General features: G+C 39.6%; 3 protein-coding genes across 5 annotated transcripts in view; all 3 read right to left on the bottom strand.

The window, feature by feature from the left end:
- pdgfba (platelet-derived growth factor beta polypeptide a) overlaps positions 1-12292 on the bottom strand; it is a gene marked incomplete at its 3' end in the record, with an annotated part of 112423 nt that extends 100131 nt beyond the window's left edge. The window contains exon 1 of the mRNA XM_079592362.1: positions 12125-12292. The remainder of the gene's footprint in view (positions 1-12124) is intronic.
- On the bottom strand, positions 8720-11686 carry adra2a (adrenoceptor alpha 2A). Its single transcript, XM_079592777.1, has 2 exons — positions 11298-11686; positions 8720-11117 (listed from the first exon to the last, which is right to left on the bottom strand). The coding sequence occupies exon 2, from the start codon at positions 11007-11009 to the stop codon at positions 9852-9854; it is 1158 nt and encodes a 385-aa protein (XP_079448903.1). The 5' UTR covers positions 11010-11117; positions 11298-11686; the 3' UTR covers positions 8720-9851.
- A 773-nt stretch (positions 12293-13065) lies between the features above and the next one.
- Positions 13066-17550, bottom strand: part of shoc2 (SHOC2 leucine rich repeat scaffold protein) — a 28474-nt gene continuing 23989 nt past the window's right edge. For all 3 annotated transcript variants that reach the window (XM_079592358.1, XM_079592357.1, XM_079592359.1), the window contains exons 8-9: positions 16131-16248; positions 13066-16012 (exon numbers count right to left, since the gene is read on the bottom strand). In XM_079592358.1, coding sequence (XP_079448484.1) covers positions 15804-16012; positions 16131-16248 — 327 coding nt within the window. In that variant the 3' untranslated portion in view covers positions 13066-15803. The remainder of the gene's footprint in view (positions 16013-16130; positions 16249-17550) is intronic.

Here is a 17550-nt window from a genome sequence, read left to right as displayed (position 1 = left end):
GAAAACGCAACTACAAATAATAAGACATACTTACAAACAACAGAGTGTCCCGACAAAGTGGGAACTGCTCCATTTCAGGAGAAGCTTGTGTGCATAGCCTGCATTACCCTGGTTCTGGAAGCTGTTCTCTGTAAAATGTGCAGAACACAGATACATGTTTGGGATTTTAATGTAAAAATAACAACAACATCTCTTTGACAGGAACAACACTGTTTTTTCTAATGCAGTTCAACCAGGCCTCATCCACTTGTAACCTTGCAGATCTTTTTTATGCTCAAACAGCAACATTACGCACTAAATAAAGTTGAAAAAGGGGAAAAGCATAATAGGACCCCTTCAACATACAAAACAACTGCAAAGCGTGTAAACAATATGATTTACGCACTAAATGCTCAAGACAGACGTTGTTTTCGTCTGATATTTGCATAAAGAACTGCCAAACTTTTTGACGCTCTCAAATCTCGGCTGCTCTTTAAGGGATAGTTCACCCAAAAAACATCATATTGTTCCAAGTTGTGAATGTCCCTCGAGTTGTTCCAAACCTGTATGAGTTTCTCTTCTGTTGAACACAAAATATGATATTTTAAAGAATGTTGATAATAACCAGAAACCACTCATTGACTTCAATAGTATTTTTTTTCCTACTGTGGAACACAATGGGTGCCATCAATTGTCTGGTTACCAACAGTCTTTAAAATATCTTTAGCGTTTCGTTGGCAGAACGAGGTATGTCTCTGGCATTTAAATGAATAGGAATGCTAAAAGAAGTTTTCTCCAGGTATACAGATCTCTTTGAGAGGAATTCATCTCCAGACATTTTTCATATTTTGGAAAACATCCAAATCAAAGGAAGAAACTTCAGATTAATTTTATTCAGTGGCTTTAGTTTGTCTCATTAAAACTAAAAGAGTATTTTTTTCACTGCTTGTGTTCCCTCAGTGAGTCAATGTTTGCCTCAATTTCCAATTTGTTCTGTTTTAATATTGACAAGTATGTACTCACACACATGCACGTACGTTCTAACACAAACATGAATGCTCTGTCTGGCAGGTCTTCAAATTTCCGCATCAAATTTCCACTTATCAAAACAGCCACAAGGGAAAAGGGCAACAGATGCAAAGAGGAAACCGTCCGAAACACTGGCTACTGGTTCCCAGCGGACCCTGTGTGAACAGACTACCGGAGGAGCCTGCTTTCACTCCATGCTGATTTGTTCACCGCAGGAACTACTTACTGTTTAAGTGTCTCATGACATTTGTGGCCCTCCTCGTCCTCACCGACCCAAACATCTTTATAATGGCATGAAGCTATCTGACCTCTGGGCCATTTTCAGTTCATGTGACAGAAATCATAGATATTCTCTAGGGACTATAACTTTATCATGCTGATTTAGTAGAACATCAAGGTCAAATGCTGCTTTTGCATCTCATCTCGCAAGCTTTCCTCAGTTCAAAGTGACAACTAGTATTTTTTCAATCACCTTGTTGTTGAATGAAAGTAAAACATCCCCAGAGGAAACTTTCATTGCTCAGAGATTTTGCGCTTTCATAGCTGAGGTGACTTAAAGGTCCTGTATGTAAAAAATGTTTTCACTGTACCAAAACATAAAATTACCATATGTTTGCAGAGATAGTTCAAATACTTGTTTCTCAGAAAAGCAATGCTACAGCCAATTATTCTTTGAAATGTGCTTCCGTGTCGGAATATCTGCCCAATGTTTACCCAATCTGAATATATACCCAATAATATCTCGACACCCCTGGTTGCCATTTGGCAGAAAACAGCGTATTGCAGCTATGGAAGCCAGCAAATGAACTGGGTCACAGATAGCAGATTCTACCCAACCTAAAAAAGCCTCAGCATACATCTGAAAAGCTCTATGATCAGAAGCATATTAAATATTGGAGATGAGTTTGAGAGCTGGAGACAGCTTAAAGCCCAGCAAGCCCACTTTTTTCGGTTTCTATTGTCAATTCCTGTTGCGTGTCCTCAATTTGGCAACCAGCAAGAGCATCAAGAGGAGGAGGGGCGGGAGAAACAAACCTCTCCAATATTTGGAATTTGGACTGCAGTACCCATTTCAACAGCTGGCAAGTATCAACACGTTAATGAACAAATTAAATTGAATTTTTTTTATATATATATAAATACATATCTAACCTGTCCTACTTGACCCGCTCCGAGTGGGATTTCAAACTGGGGTCTACAGCATGGGAGGCGGGTGCGCAAACAAGGACGCTAAAGATCGCAGCCTCTATCGTCAGTCACTAGCGCTCCTCTTGAGGCTGGGGGAGTGAGGTTTACATGCATAGTTACACTCACCCCACTTAACCTCACTCCCATCCGGGTCACGGCACCAAATGTAACCTTTCCAACTCTACCTGCTCCGAGCGGGATTCAATCCGTGGTTTCCGGCGTGGGAGGCGAGCGCGCTAAAAAGGAACGGACATAGGCCAGTAAGAGCTGTGTGTGTAAACCTCACTCCCCTGGCCTCAAGAGGAGTACTAGCGTCTTTAGCGTCCTTGTTAATGCACGCCGCAAAGACCCCGGTTTGAACAAGCATTTTCGCTGGCGTGCCTCTTGAGGCCAGGGGAGTGAGGTTTACACACACAGCTCTTACTGTCCTATGTACGTTACACATTCACAAAATATATAACACGGGTACCGCACACAGAATGTCCAACCTGGTCTCATGGGGAGTCATGATAATTTGTATAAGAAACTCAAAACGCTCTCAATAAAAGTATTATAAAATGTATATAGTATAGGTTTTTTTTAACACTAAAGGAGTTCAATTTCCTCAGAACAAACATTCTCTGATGGGAATTCTTAAGAATAACCTCTGTATTTTGCAGAAACTTTAGGGTTGTATCAAAAATGGTTACTAAATACTTTTACTCTCCTACTCTGTCAAACTCTTTATCCTGAATAAACACTGGTTGTACCGTTGAAGCATTTTTTTCTGACATCAATCACTATTTCTTTCGTTTTCGTTATATTCAACCTCAGCTCTGCATCATCGCACCATGTGAAAAAACTTGATTAACTTGATTATTATCATCTACCTTTGTGTTTGACAAAAAGGATAAAAAAAACTATCATCTGCATATTTCACAACATGACAGTTTTCCTCATAACTTTGACACTCAAAGTTCGTATACAGAATAAAAAGATTTGATGACAATACAAAGCCCTGTGGCTATAATGTAAATGTATCTTTCCGTACATACAATTGTGTATCTTAAAATTGCACTGTCCGCTTATTTGCATAATGGGAATAATGCTAAAACAAAACTAAGAGCAAGTAAACTCAAATCAAATCGTTGTAAAAAAAATTGTTGAAAAAAAATAAAAAGCAAATCGTTGTTGTTGGTGTATTCCCTCCTTTGACTTCTGATGTTTTGCCAAATTTATGCATGATTTAAGACATTGTTGACATCACTAGACTACTAGAAGACACGTGTAAGATTACCGGTAAAGACTCTCCATTGCTCACCATATAATCCCATTGGTGGACTTTTTCTTTCCTTGGGATCACTCTTAAACTTTGCACACTGGATTGCAAAATAACGGAGCCCATCAGCATTCATCTCATGTTGTTTGTGTCCCCGCAGGCTAATTTATAAACCGCATTCTGTAATTAAGCACTCGTAGCGCTGCATTTCTGCCATTTGTTTTTCCTGTAATGCACTCCGCATGGCTGTGTTTAAAACACATGTACACGATGGCTCCTGGCACACAGCTGCATTTCAGTGGCTTTAAGTGTATTGCTCATTTGACAAACATAAATTGATTTCCCACAGGGTGGATCGTGAGGGGAAAGTAGGGTCTAGGAAACACGCTGGATGGGGCAAACAAATTCCTCTATTCCGCTCCCTCCCACTTCCCATCGCACTCTTTAATAAGATGTCTGCCTTTTTGTTTGCCTGCTGTAAAAAAAAGAAGAAGCAGCTATTGATCAACAGCGTTGCATGAAGAACACACAGTGGGGACTCTGTAGAAAGCGCTCAGCCTCTCTTTAAGCTTGACCTTTGAGGCTTCGCAACTTTCTGGTGCCGATTAAAAGCGCCACAAACACGAATCCACTGCACCTCCACTCACACGGATAGACAGCCGCAAGCCAAGTCTAAAAGTTTCAAAATGAGACAGCATCTGGAGCACTTTGCTTCTTGGTTCTGTCATTCGGTGCAGTCGTCTGTGTCGATGAAGCAGCGTTCGGTACAAATAAAGTTTATCAAGCAGTGCAACATATGCCAGATCTCATAACCCATGATGTGACGCTCATTTTCTCAGTCATTTTATCTAGACTGCCTCCTGTTTAAGCTTGGATTATGGTCCTGAGAGGCCCAAGGCTCCAGTTTCAATATGAAGGCCCCCACTTTCTGTTATTATGTCCATTGTAAGTTCATTATTGTAGATGAGATTTTTGTTTGTTTTCACAAACAATGGTAATCAATACAATGTCACAAATGCTTATTTTATACCCAGAACAATCATTTAATTATGTACTTTTGGCCCATTTCAAATCCATAATATGAGAAGTCAGAAGAAGTAAAAGGTAAAAAAAGTTAATAATACTACAAACAGACCTGTAAGATAATGAAAAATAATAATGATCATTCATGTTTAATATAAGTAAGGGATAGTGTAGCCCTGTATCAGGTCTTGTATCACTCTGAAGGGGTTTATTCTGTGATAACAACCGGGTGGATGTACATTATCCCACTTATTACAGGGCTACTTGCCACATAAGTAATTAGACATGAAATGTTGACTTGAAATATTTTGTTAGCTCTTTAAACGCAAAGCTTCCGCAAAGAATTTGTGTCTAGCAAGCGTCACGTTCAAACTAGACGGAAATGTAAGGGATACGATACAGTCATACCGCTTATTACATGGCATTTCATCACATAAATAATAATGGGGATAAGAGATATTGATTTGAGATTAAACTCTTTTACCTGTTTGTTATCTTATAATCCATTACAGTGTACAAAACAATCGTCGTGAAATGGCAGCAGAATCAGATGCGTATAAACAAGTCTGTGATACCCGGATTATATAATAACTGTGCACGAAATATTGATTTGAGTTCTAATATTAGCTCACCAAACGCAAAACTTCCACGAAGAAAAAACGTTCCTAGCAAGCATACACCGCGACTTCAGTTACCCGGATGAGCCTGTGTTATCATTTTTTACTGGTTGTTATAGGGGAATAACACCACTGAATGGCACGATTGACCAATCAGAATCAAGTATTCCACAGAGTCGTGTAATAATAACAAGTAATATTTATCATTATTATTATTCTCTTAGTTTTTATTTAGTCAGCATGATTATCATTAAAGTCCCCAAATAATTGTATCCCTTAAAACTAATCTTTGATCACCAAAATTACATTTTACAAGTTACATTTAACAAATTACAAGTTTTTTTCCTGCAACAAAAATGTCTTCATGCTTTAAAATGGTTTGAATGGACTTTATGCGCAGCTGCACTACTTCCTGAACTTTAGCCAGCTCCTTTGTTTCCTGTCTGCCATGATTGGACAAATTGATTAATCCAGGTGTGCCTGACCAACAACAATAATCAGACACACCTGGATTAATCAGTTTGTCCAATAATGACAGACAGGAAACAAAGGAGCTGGCTGAAGTTCAGGAAGTAGTGCAGCTGTGCATAAAGTCCATTGACCCTTCGCTAAGCCCCGCCCTCCCAGTAACTGTTGCTACGCCTGGCAAGCTTTCGCGCCTGGCACGTCTATTTCAGTGTGTATGCACCAGTGTCAGACATTCCCAATGAGATAATTAGTCATTTTTGGTCTGAGAACCAAAAATTTTTGGTCTAAGTGAAATGTGAAAATAATCTAATAATTATAAATCAAACAGCTTATCCATAAATCTTGTGGAATAACAGTAACACCGGGAGAGCCGCGATCGGATTGGGGTAACGTAACCTTAAAGTTACTCAGGGGTAGGCTGTCGATTAACAAAATGCTGAAATATATTTTAAAGTATGTCAGTGAGCCTCCGTCTTGCCTTTAATCGTCTTATTTTACGTTCAAATATATGCATTATGAACAAAGAACCGTCATTATTTCCAAGCAATAGTTGTTTTTGTTAATCCTGTCGACATTTAGTTGTGAATGGGGCGTCCCACACTGCTTGATCCCCGCCTAGCATTTCTCACCTTGGCTTTTAGATTTCGGCAAGGAAAATAATTCCACCCCCCCATCCAAACTTTTAGGATACTGGGTATCAGATTTGCACAATTCATACGCACAACGCTTCGGCATGTTTCCCTCGCTCGAAAGCTTGCCAGACCTCCCACGCCTAGTTACGGTTGCTAAGCCAGTGGCGGTTTTCGGGCGTGGCTTAGCGAAGGGTCAATTAATAATGTTCCTTAGAAACGCTTTGAACAACTCAGAGCGTCAGTGGAGAAAGGTTTCAGAGTTGTCATAGTTAATTATATGCCCTTCGCACATTGACCTGATTGGTTACAAGGTAGTTTGTGACATCAGAAACACCAGTGATTTCAAAACACGTTTTAAAACTGTTTATACACTGAAGTTTTAAAGAAGAAATACTCAGCAATGGTGTTGACTTATGCATTTGCACATGGTTCGTCTTAAAGTATATTAAAAACACCACATAGATAAACAATAAAAACTTGGGGGTTTTCATAAAAAAGAATCATAAATTAAATAAAAAAATAAGAGAATAACAATAATGATGATATTATTTTTGTAATAAAATTGATATAATGTTGCTATAATAATTATTATTCATGTTTTTAAATATTGTATTATTGTTATCATTATTATGTTCATTTTAATTTAATGTTGATATAATAGTAATTGTTCTAATACATATATTTTATTTTTAAATAAACACCCAGGAAATGAGCATTATCAAGGTTTAGACTTTGATCAGAATTGTTGGTCAACACAAAAGTACAAGCACCAATTATTTCAAAGACGTAACCAACTCGAAGGGTGTCTTTTGCCAAACAGTTGGAAAACCTGCCAGCGGTTGTTCTCACAGTCATTTCCACTCACGAATCTGACCAACACACTCTCTGCACTTCTCATTCACACTTTGAAGTGAACATCGTCACTTCAAAGTACAAAACAATCCCCTGCTGCACTCCCACTGAATGTCCCTCACCATGTGTCCATGCATCTCACCGATCTCCCACTCACACTTCAGGACGGCCAGTATTATTTTCCACGCAGTCTTTCCCTCGATCCCACTCCTCATGTGTCTCAACTATGCATATGCGCTGCCATATCTTTATTAAAGTTGCCATTTAATGCTTTATGTCAGTTCGTAAAAGGACACGGAAACCGCTACAGCTTCGTGTTATAAAAACCTTATTTTAAACTTCGCAATTATGACCCCGCTATCTCTGACGGTTTAACGATGATTATAGATGAGATGAAATTATCATGATCCATCATAATTATGAAGGTCTCGGTACATTCTCTCCCGCTCCGGCTATAAATGTATATTGCTGCCACTGGGGAACTTAAACCGCAGGCAGTGTCTTACACTGAACATGCAAGCATATTCAGAGCAAACAGAGACGTTTCTGAGGTGAACGCCGGTCAACTGACACCTTAAAGTCAAACTGAACTGGAAACGGGCAGATTATGACGAGATAATCGCTGACAGATAACTTTTCCTTTGTGTTCATTACCTGTGAAAGTCGAGGGGTTTGCGCAGTTGCGTGTCATTTTAGTAACTTCGAAGGTTCAGAATTAAGAACGTTAAAGGAATACTTTCTCGAACACGAGCGAATTAATTAATAACAACAACCGTGATTGGCCAATTTCCATGTCAATCAAACCGGGGTTGTTTTTAATTGGGCGGGTCTTGGCCAGAATAATCTGCAGTGCAGTTGATAGCTACTATCTGTTTCGAAGCTGTAAATAAAACTTGAATTTAAGTTTATTTTACAAGAAAATACTATTTGCGGTAGCACTTTATTTTACAGTGTCCTTGTTACATATGTTACATGTACGTACTATAGTAATAACAGTTAATTATGAATTATTACATGCAACTAACCTTAAACCAAATCCTAATCCTATACAGTAAGTACATGCATGTAGTTGATTAATATTACACTGTACTTAAATATATAGGCTAATTATACTGTAACAATGACACCTTAAAATAAAGTGTAACCCTATTTTCTACTTCAAAATGTCATTTAATTCGATCTTTTTTGATTCTTGGTAATTATGGAAATTTACTAGCAATTTCTGTAAAAAAAAATTAAATTTGTAAGTACAATCAACTTGGATGTCTAAGTAATTTCAACTTAAAATACAATAAAATGACTTAAAAAATTAGTTGCAAGTTGAAAATTGTTTAACTTATATTGATGAGTTAAAGCAATGTAAAAACACACGTTGTCATACTTATTGATCATATCATTTTTTTACAGTTTTCGTGAGTGAAAACTGCTTCTGCAACCCTTTTTTTTTCAGTGGCTATACTTTTGAAACAGCATGTATTTTAATATTGATCCCAGTCCATACTTTGCCCCAAAATCATTACTGTAAACAATTTAGCTTCTGTGAAGATACAGCTTGTATTATATCTCAGAAGTGAAGCATTTGCCACCATATTTTGCTTTTCATAAGACATAAGCTGCCTTTCTAGAATGATAACAGACAAAAAAAAAAAATGTTCTGTACTTTTTATTTTTTTCAGTGTTTTCTCTCTTTGTCAGAGTGAGTGCAAATACAATTTTTTTTTTTTTTTTTGGATCTCAATGATAAAACATGTTGAGACACAACCAGGACAACCGAAAAAACAGTCAAAATATATGGAAGTGAGTCATACACCACAACAAGGTTTTTCAGATATGGCAATAACGCACAGTGACGGGTAGTTTGTCGATGTCATTCCAAGACCTTTGTTTTGAACCATTGTACTCGGCCATTGAACCATTTGGTGCGTTAAAGCAATTGGACTGGACACTCACTCCATCTGGATCTCTCTTGTCTCTCCATGCATCCCAAGAAAACAGAAAGCACACGAGAGGTCTGACCTCACCTTGACCTGGAGAAGCTCTGTTTGTCAGTCATTCGATATCTTGCTGAATATTCAACTTTGTTTTGTTGTGCGTCACTACAAATTCGGCCAGCTAAACCAACAGCCTGTTTGACACACCGTCTGTAACTAACGCTGTAATTAATTTGTGTTGTGGCACTAAAGACCCATCCGTTATATCTAGGCTGACATATATAATCTACATCAGGAGCAAAAGAAATTTGTTTTGACACCGGCATGTCAGGTTCCAGTCAGACGAGCTCAACATCTTTTTGCTTAATGGTCCACAGCAAGATTTTGAAATGAACCGTTACTGGCAGAAAAAAAAAAAAAAAAAAAAAAGGACAATCTGTCCACCGAACAATATCAACACCTTCACTATTAATTATACAACATGTCAGGGAAATAAACAGGCCCTGCGAGAAGACATCGACATGCACGTTGTGGCGTAGTTGGACAGATTTGCAGTTGCAGCTCTGACTCCTTTGGCACTTTTTTTGAATAGTTTTTCACATTCAGCGTGGTTTGATGCATAAATATCCCTCCACGTCGGCAAGATGATAAAATATCACAGTTACGAAACTTCACCACACTTCAAGAACGACACAATACACTTCTGAAATGGACGAATCCACCACATATTGTGCTGTATTTGCATAACCATGCATTTGTACAAAGCATGTGAGTCTTTTTTTTTATCTCCCCCTTCGGCTTTGTTGTATAATGAAACACGACATGTCGGCTTTACAGTACACACGTATTACATTTGATGAAGGAAACGCACCATTTACACCACTCTCCTGTTCTCTCTCCGGCAGAGGATCTTCTTGAAGGATCTTCGGAAGTCATTGTTGAAGATGGTGTATATAATGGGATTGAGGGAGCTGTTGCAGTAGCCGAACCAGAAGAAGAACTTGAAAAGCGTCAGGGGAACGCAGCAGTCGCACAACGCCATCAGCGTGTAGGTGAAGAAGAAGGGGAACCAGCAGATGACGAACACGCCTATGACCACGGCCAGGACAAACGTGAAGCGCTTTTCCCGGTTCTGGCGGCCCTTCCACCGGCTGGTCTTGACGGACTGGCAGGCCTCGAGTTTGTCCACGTCCCCCGGTTTGATTTGGCTCAGCTTGGTCTTTCCCTTCGAGCTCTTCTTCTTGAGGGAGCACGGATTGGAGACCTTGTGGTCCGACGAGGACGATTCCTCCATGTCCATGCCGTTTAACTCGCCCTTGTCGTCCGGATCGACGTTCGGATCCCCGTTAAGCTTCTCATGAGGGTCGATGTCCTTCTTCCCCGCTTCCTTTTTCCTCCGGTCACCAGGAGGCGCTCTGGTTCTCTTCTTGGCGATCTGGTAGATTCGGACGTACACGAGGACCATGATGATGCAGGGCAGGAAAAACGACCCGATTGAAGAGGAAATAATGTACCATTTTTCTTTGTTGATCTCACAGATGTTCCCCTCTTTCTTCTCTATGGTTATGAGAGGCGGGAAGGAGATCACGGCGGCGATGACCCAAACGATAAAAACGATGCGTTTGATTCGTTTCGGCGTGCGCTTGAGGTTGTACTCGATGGCTTGCGTGATCGACCAGTACCTGTCCAGGCTGATGGCGCACAGGTGAGTGATGGAGGCCGTGCAGAAGAGGACGTCCAACGCCAGGTAGATTTCGCACCACACCTGTCCAAAGACCCAGGAGCCCATCAGCTCATTCGCCAGCGAGAACGGCATCACCAGAGTGGCCACCAGTATGTCGGCGGAGGCCAGCGAGACCAGGAACAGGTTCTGGGGAGCCCGGAGAGCTCGGCTCGTGAACACGGCGATGATCACCAGCACGTTCCCGAAGACGATGAGGAGGATGAGGAGCCCTACCAGAACGCTCAAAGGAAGGGCCACTAGCAGGGTGTACGACTGTTCTGTCCCATTGGTCGCATTGTCACACTCCATTGCTGAGAATCACAATCGCTTCCTCTGAAATTATGTATTCAGTTGATGGCACTTCATTTTTTTCAGTGTTATTGAAGGCAAAAGTGACATTTTTGGTCACTTTGACATCTAAAAAAATGAGGAGGAAAATTGTATTATTCAAATAAATAAGGCGGAATGTATTTAGTAAGCATGTAAAGGAGTTTTAAAAAGGACAAAGTTCATTTTAAAAAAAGTGTTCTAATACTTTAAGAAATAGGCTAGCATATTATTATAACAGCATAAAAGTAAGGCAGGAATGGACCTTACCTTAGTGGGGAGAAAAGCCTGATACGACACAAACTTTTTAAGCCATCCAAGAAATCTTCCTCAGAGTGTTAACTTCTCTTTTTAAAGTCGCTCGGTGCGACAAAATCGGCATGATTAATTCCTCGCATCTCTTGGTGGAGCGTGTGAGGACCGCGCATCATCATCAGCTCAACTCAGCTGTGCGCGCGCAGGACCATAATCGTGTTAGCTGTGTGTGTGTGTGTGTGTGTGTGTGAGAGAGAGAGAGTCTGGCTCGTGTTAGCTGTGTGTGTGTGTGTGTGTGTGTGTGTGTGTGTGTGTGTGTGTGTGTGTGTGTGAGAGAGAGAGAGAAAGAGAGAGAGAGAGACTTGCACTGCCACTGAAGAGAGTGTGAGTGCGCGCGCTCGCTCGCGCTCTAAACGACTTTCCTCATATTCTGCTGTCCTTGAGCCACGCCCTCTTTCTCGTAGCTCGTGACGTTGCTTAGCAGCAGCAGCCGCCAGAAACATTCAAAACCACTATAACACTTTTTATACGTGCCTGCCTGATTTAAATCAATTAAACCATTTGTCTGTTTTAGTGATAAGAGAGACTCAACTAAGTGCTTGTGTATTGGTGATGCATAATCATCAACTCGATGAACAACGTGCAAACACTAGACTAAATACACATACTTTTTAAATATTGCTATACAACTCAATTATGCAGTAGTTTATGACCATTAAGTAGATCGTTTTATATACGCTGAGGTGAATTTCAAACCAAATGTCGCCCTAAAAGTAAAGAAATATCTAGGCTATCTGATTCATTCGATATTGTAGATCTAAGTAAAAAAGATTTGCACTCACTGAGATCCTACTTCGGTCGATGACGTGTCCAGCGCTAAAAATCAGCTATTTAAAAAAATCCCCTCATATTTCCAGGCTTTCCATGGCCGTGGGAACCCTAAAATTATCCGAAAACGTTACTACAAAATAGTTTTTTTCACGGACCAGGCAAAAGGGATAATGAGAAACCGATAACCAACGCAAATGAAGTACTGAGTCAGGAGCGGTGAAACAGCGACACCTGCCGGAAATATAAGATACCGCTATCAACGCGGACACTCAGTTTCCACAGCAGTATTGACGGAGTTCACATGAACGCTGGACACTCTTTTTTTCTGCTTACCGGTAGTTTAGTTTATCATAGTTTAAACCGAATCGATACAATTTTTACATTTTTAAACTTATTTGATTCTTTTTAAGACCTTCTTTTTATGATCATGATATATTTAGGTCAAGTGTGTTCAGCCATTTTTTTTTTTACTGAGACTACAGACAGACAGACAGACAGATAGATAGATAGATAGATAGATTGACAGACAGATAGATAGATAGACAGACAGATAGATAGATAGATAGATAGACAGATAGATAGACAGATAGACAGATATATAGATAGATGAACAGGCAAACAAATAGCAGAAGTGAGTTTTCATAGTTTTATATTCTCTCTGACAGAAGCAAAAATTATTGATCTGGACTGGAAAGGTATGACGGGTGAGAGAGGAGCATCTTTGACATTCGTACGGCAGTCAAATGAGCATTTATTTGAAGAATGCTTATCAAAGCAAAGACTCGATCTGATGGAAGAGGGTCCCGTTACTCATTCGGGCTGAGTCAGAAAGAAAGAGAAATCAAGAGTCACCTTTAAGGCTGTTTTTTGTTTTTTTCTTCTAGAGAAAAGTAGGCTAGACATGTCCGCACAACACTTGATACCCCATGAAGAGTAAAAAAAGAAACATTTTGCAGTTACGAAAGAGCAACACTTTTATCTTTTGCACTTTTTTACATCCCTGTCCACACAACCAGACAAATATGAATCTTAAAAAAAAGAAAGAAAAAAAAAGAGGAAATAAAAATCAACATGCTTGTTTCCTATACATAGCAAGGCAAGAAATAAAAGCAGGAAACATAACATTCCTATGTTTAAAAAAACAAAAAAAAAACATGGAATATGAACTTCATTTATACAGCTTCAATGGCCAAAATGCACAGACAATATAAAAAAACAAACCATACCCTTAAGCTCAAATCATAAGGATTCACCAGAACAATACAAGATCAAAATCAAAAACTGCCACCGCGGCTGATTATAACTGCACTGTCATTATTCACCATCAAAAGTACAATATTGTTTTCATTGTCTTTGTTTTTGTGACTACATTCCTGATTTGTGATGCATTCTCATCCAAAACCGATCATACTGTTATTACCCTCCATAAAAACCAGCCTCTCTCCTGCATAAATGGCACATAAATAAAACAAACTAAAAAAATTAAAAAACTTAAATGGGACACGTCACAAGGCCGTGTCCCTAATGCACGTCTCACTTGAAGTACTCAAAGGCATTTATTGTCACATCATAATTCCATTTTTAACATCTAACTATTCCCTCACACACGCTCACAAAATGTACAGTTCTAAGCTTATACAAAACCAGGAATGCAATGCCTCTGGTGTATAGTTAAGCATGAACAGAGAAAGCCCTTTTTACAATGTTTGTATTTTTATTCTCGGCCGAGCGGGTCCAGAGGGAGTTCGTCTGTAGCAGAACCGGCCCGAGAACCCAGTCCGTAGCGTCTCGCGCGGGCCGGCTCTCTTACAGCGGTACGTTTCCAGGAGGTCCGTAAGCAGCAACAGGTTCTGCTGGTTGATAAAAAAGCAGCGATTTGTGTCCTTTCTCATGGCCCCGCGAATGCCAAGCGCCTCTCCGAAACCTTTACACTGCTGCCAATGCACACAACGTCTTTACGGATCAAAGGAAAGAGCGAGAGGGAACATGGAAAAGCGTGGACAGAACACCAACAAAATATTGGCTCGAGAAACTAGTGGAGGTGGACATTTACAGTCACTTGATATAATACTTAACCAAAAAAAATTCCATCTTTTCTTGAACAAAACTACATCGTTTAAAAAGGCGAAATAAAAAACAAAACATAGAAATCAAAACATTTCGGTTTTTAATTGCAATACTTGATCTGCACCATGCCAAAGTGATATGACTCTTTTTTTTGTTTTTCTTTTTTTTGTTGTTTAAATGTGTAGAAACAAACTAGTCAGACAGAAGTTTAAATCAAAACATTTAATAAAGAGAAAGAAGAATAAGGTTCTTAATAGAATGTTGACGTTCGAATTTGCGGAGGCAAATTTTTTTCATTCATTGCTATAAAATATACATGATAGAGAATTAAAATAAAAGATAAAATACTTCAGAAACAACAATAATAATAATAATAATAATAAATGCCCCCATCCATGTGTTAAATCGGTAACATGAAATATAACGACCCTTTTACTTGAGGATGCCAAATATCAGTACAAAGTGCATTAAAGGCAGCAGCATTAGAGGGGCGGTGTGTGGGTCGAACGGTGCAAAAAAAAAACAGTAACCAACCGTTGTTTAATATTCTGGAGCTTTAAAACTGGTCCGATGACACGAACCAGGAAGTCCTTCAAATGCGGAATTATATAAAAAAAAAAAAAAGGATTGAAGATGTTGAATGGGCGTTTGGCATTCCTCACAGTAAACGTGGGCCTTTAACTGCTAGCATTGTTCAGCACCTGATATGATATGTAGATGCGACTCTCACCAATAGGACACAAGCAGAGCGCAACACTGTGGATATGGCAAACGAGTAAACAATTACAAACCCCGCCTCCAGAACAGAGACCCCCGATACCAAGGGCGACGCACTAGCTTGATAAACCCATGACGTGACTGCTGTCAAAAGTGATTTTTGATTCATCCGTTGCTTCGTTTTCACTATATCGCAGAAAGAAAGAAAGAAAAAATTGCAGATCTATCATTTTAAAACGTCAACGCGTCCGAATAGCGAACGGGAATGAATATTTCGAAAAGGGACCGACAAAATGATCAACAATCATTACGGAATAAATTATACTTTAGCAAATTCATCCTTTTTGTATTAAAAACCTCTTGGATATTTATGTTCAGACACAAACCACCCAACTGCACTGGATAGGCACAATTCTATAATAAACAACAATTAAAAAAAAGAAAAGAAAAACGCACTAAATTTTGTTCACTGCTTCCAAACAGGTCCTCTGTACAATAATAAAAACAAAAAACTTTTGGTTGTGGGATGATAAAAAATCAAATCAAATAAGTCGCATACAGTATGGCGGCGGCAGCAGCAGCAAAAAAATGACCTTGTAGAAATGTTTTGTTTTTGCATACAACTGTTTCCTGGCATCGAAAACCCCTGTAAAGACTTTCAATAAATTGGCAAAATGATTGGAACATTTTAAGAGCGCCTCTTCAGAATCACTAATGTACATTAATTTTGGCAACAGAAGTCTAGATGTTGTTTTCTACGGGGGGGTAAAGGGGACCTAATTGGCTATGATTCCTCCATCAATTGGAACCCAGTTGCGCAGTTTCTTGTCCTAGATATAATGAGCACGACGGCACGGTAGCGTCACGCGGCGATTGGGTTTCCTCTTTGTACGGTGTGCGAGCGTCTCAGACCATGGCCCGGTAGGGACCCTGCATCTTGAGGAACTGGATGATGAAGGAGGGGCCTCCGGCGACGATCTGCGGCGGGAGGTGGCTGAGGGGGCAGTTCTCGATGCTCATGATGGACAGCTTGCTGCACAGGGCCAGCTCGAACGGCAGACTGTGCAGGTTAGGGTTGTCGTTCAGGTACAGGTCCTCCAGGTTCTCCAGTGTGCCTGTGGGATGGACAGAGAAAGGCTGTGAGTGAGTTGCGTATAGGTGTGTGTGTGTGTGTGTGTGTGTGTGTGTGTGTGTGTGTGTGTGTGTGTGTGTGTGTGGCCGGTGAGGTCGTACCGATCTCCTCTGGTAGCTGATGCAGTAGATTCTCTCCCAAGCCTAGGTACGTCAGGTTGGTCAGGTGACCGATTCCTCTCGGCAAAGTGGTCAGCTGGTTATTGGTCAACACAAGTTTCTGCAAATAAATGCTTGAAATGAGTTTCACAAATCAAAACAAATAGTATAACAGCATCCATACGGTTCATCATGTGTCCTTTGTTGCAGTGCATTCTGGGAATGCCCAATCCACAAACAAACCGAAGGGGAAAAAAAATAATCTAAACATACTTGTAGTTTTTAGTACGGACCCCCTAAATGGGACATGGTGATGCGAAACAATCGAGATGGAAGGAAAAATTATACTTCAATGCTTTTGCGTTCTTTCGCAAGTCTTTCGTATGCGTTTTTTCATATTCATCATTCGGTGGCTCTAAATTGTCACAACGCCTCTTAAAATGCTTGATCAGGATGCGAGAAAAGCAGAAAATCAAACCCAATCCATTTTTTTTTATGACGGACGAAAGTTTTGTAGGCAGTGTGTAAACATGATTGACAAAATGTGAGATATTAATTTTTTAACGTGCAAAAATGTCTGACTCAGTGTGCAAGGACCTTTACACCAACACGTCGCTCGCCAAGACGTACTTGTCATCTAATCAGAGTGAGCTAATATAGACCGGTGTCACACACCCTCCGACGCAAATCAAGTTTGACATCAGCCGTGAGGTTATTTTTATTTTTTTATATAGCAGAAAACAACCAAAATAGAAATAAATCGGGACGTCAAAGTTTCAATCAAGCAAAGTTAGCAGTAGTCCCACGCCTAACACAGCATTTGTAGGGTTTTTCTGAGAGATAATGAGAGAAATTATTTGAAAGCGTCTCTAAGGGGGAACCAACTGTCTTTTCGATGGCATTTGCTTTTCATCTTCTCTCTGTGTAATGCCTAATAAAGCAGTGTTTATAAGCACAGCACTGCCGTGTTTACAGAGGTTACTGGAGAAGCTGCAATATTTCTGCTGTTCCATAAGCGCCACCTACTGACAGAGAGTGGAGTCACATTTACATTCAGTCGGTCTGCCTTTATTCTTCAGACAGTGTGAAAAAATGAATTTTTTTGTTAATTTTTGAAAGACCGATGGAAAATAATCTATTGTGCATTCTAAAAATCTTAACACTTCGGATAATAAGGTAGCCTTGTTTATGAAGCAGATAAAATGACAGTAATTTATCATTTTGACTAAACGCTGAAATTTGAGGTTTATCTTTTTATAAAGCTTATTTTAACTTAGTACATAACATGTTATATTGAAAGAAGATACTCCTTTCAAATCTGGCCATAATTTTTTATATTATTTGAATGTTTATGCAAACAAAAAGTGCATATTAATGTTAATTTGATTTGTTGGTTTTCGATATAAAACTCGGTGCACTTATT

This window comes from Phoxinus phoxinus (genome assembly GCF_949152265.1).
Source record: "Phoxinus phoxinus genome assembly, chromosome: 20".
Taxonomy (NCBI): Eukaryota; Metazoa; Chordata; class Actinopteri; order Cypriniformes; family Leuciscidae; genus Phoxinus; species Phoxinus phoxinus.
Note: the sequence above shows the minus strand (reverse complement) of the source record. Positions and strands in the feature narration are given on the sequence as shown.

Bases quoted from the DNA above. Each gene is read 5' to 3' on its own strand.
- adra2a (XM_079592777.1), bottom strand. From the start codon at position 11,009: ATGGAGTGTGACAATGCGACCAATGGGACAGAACAGTCGTACACCCTG.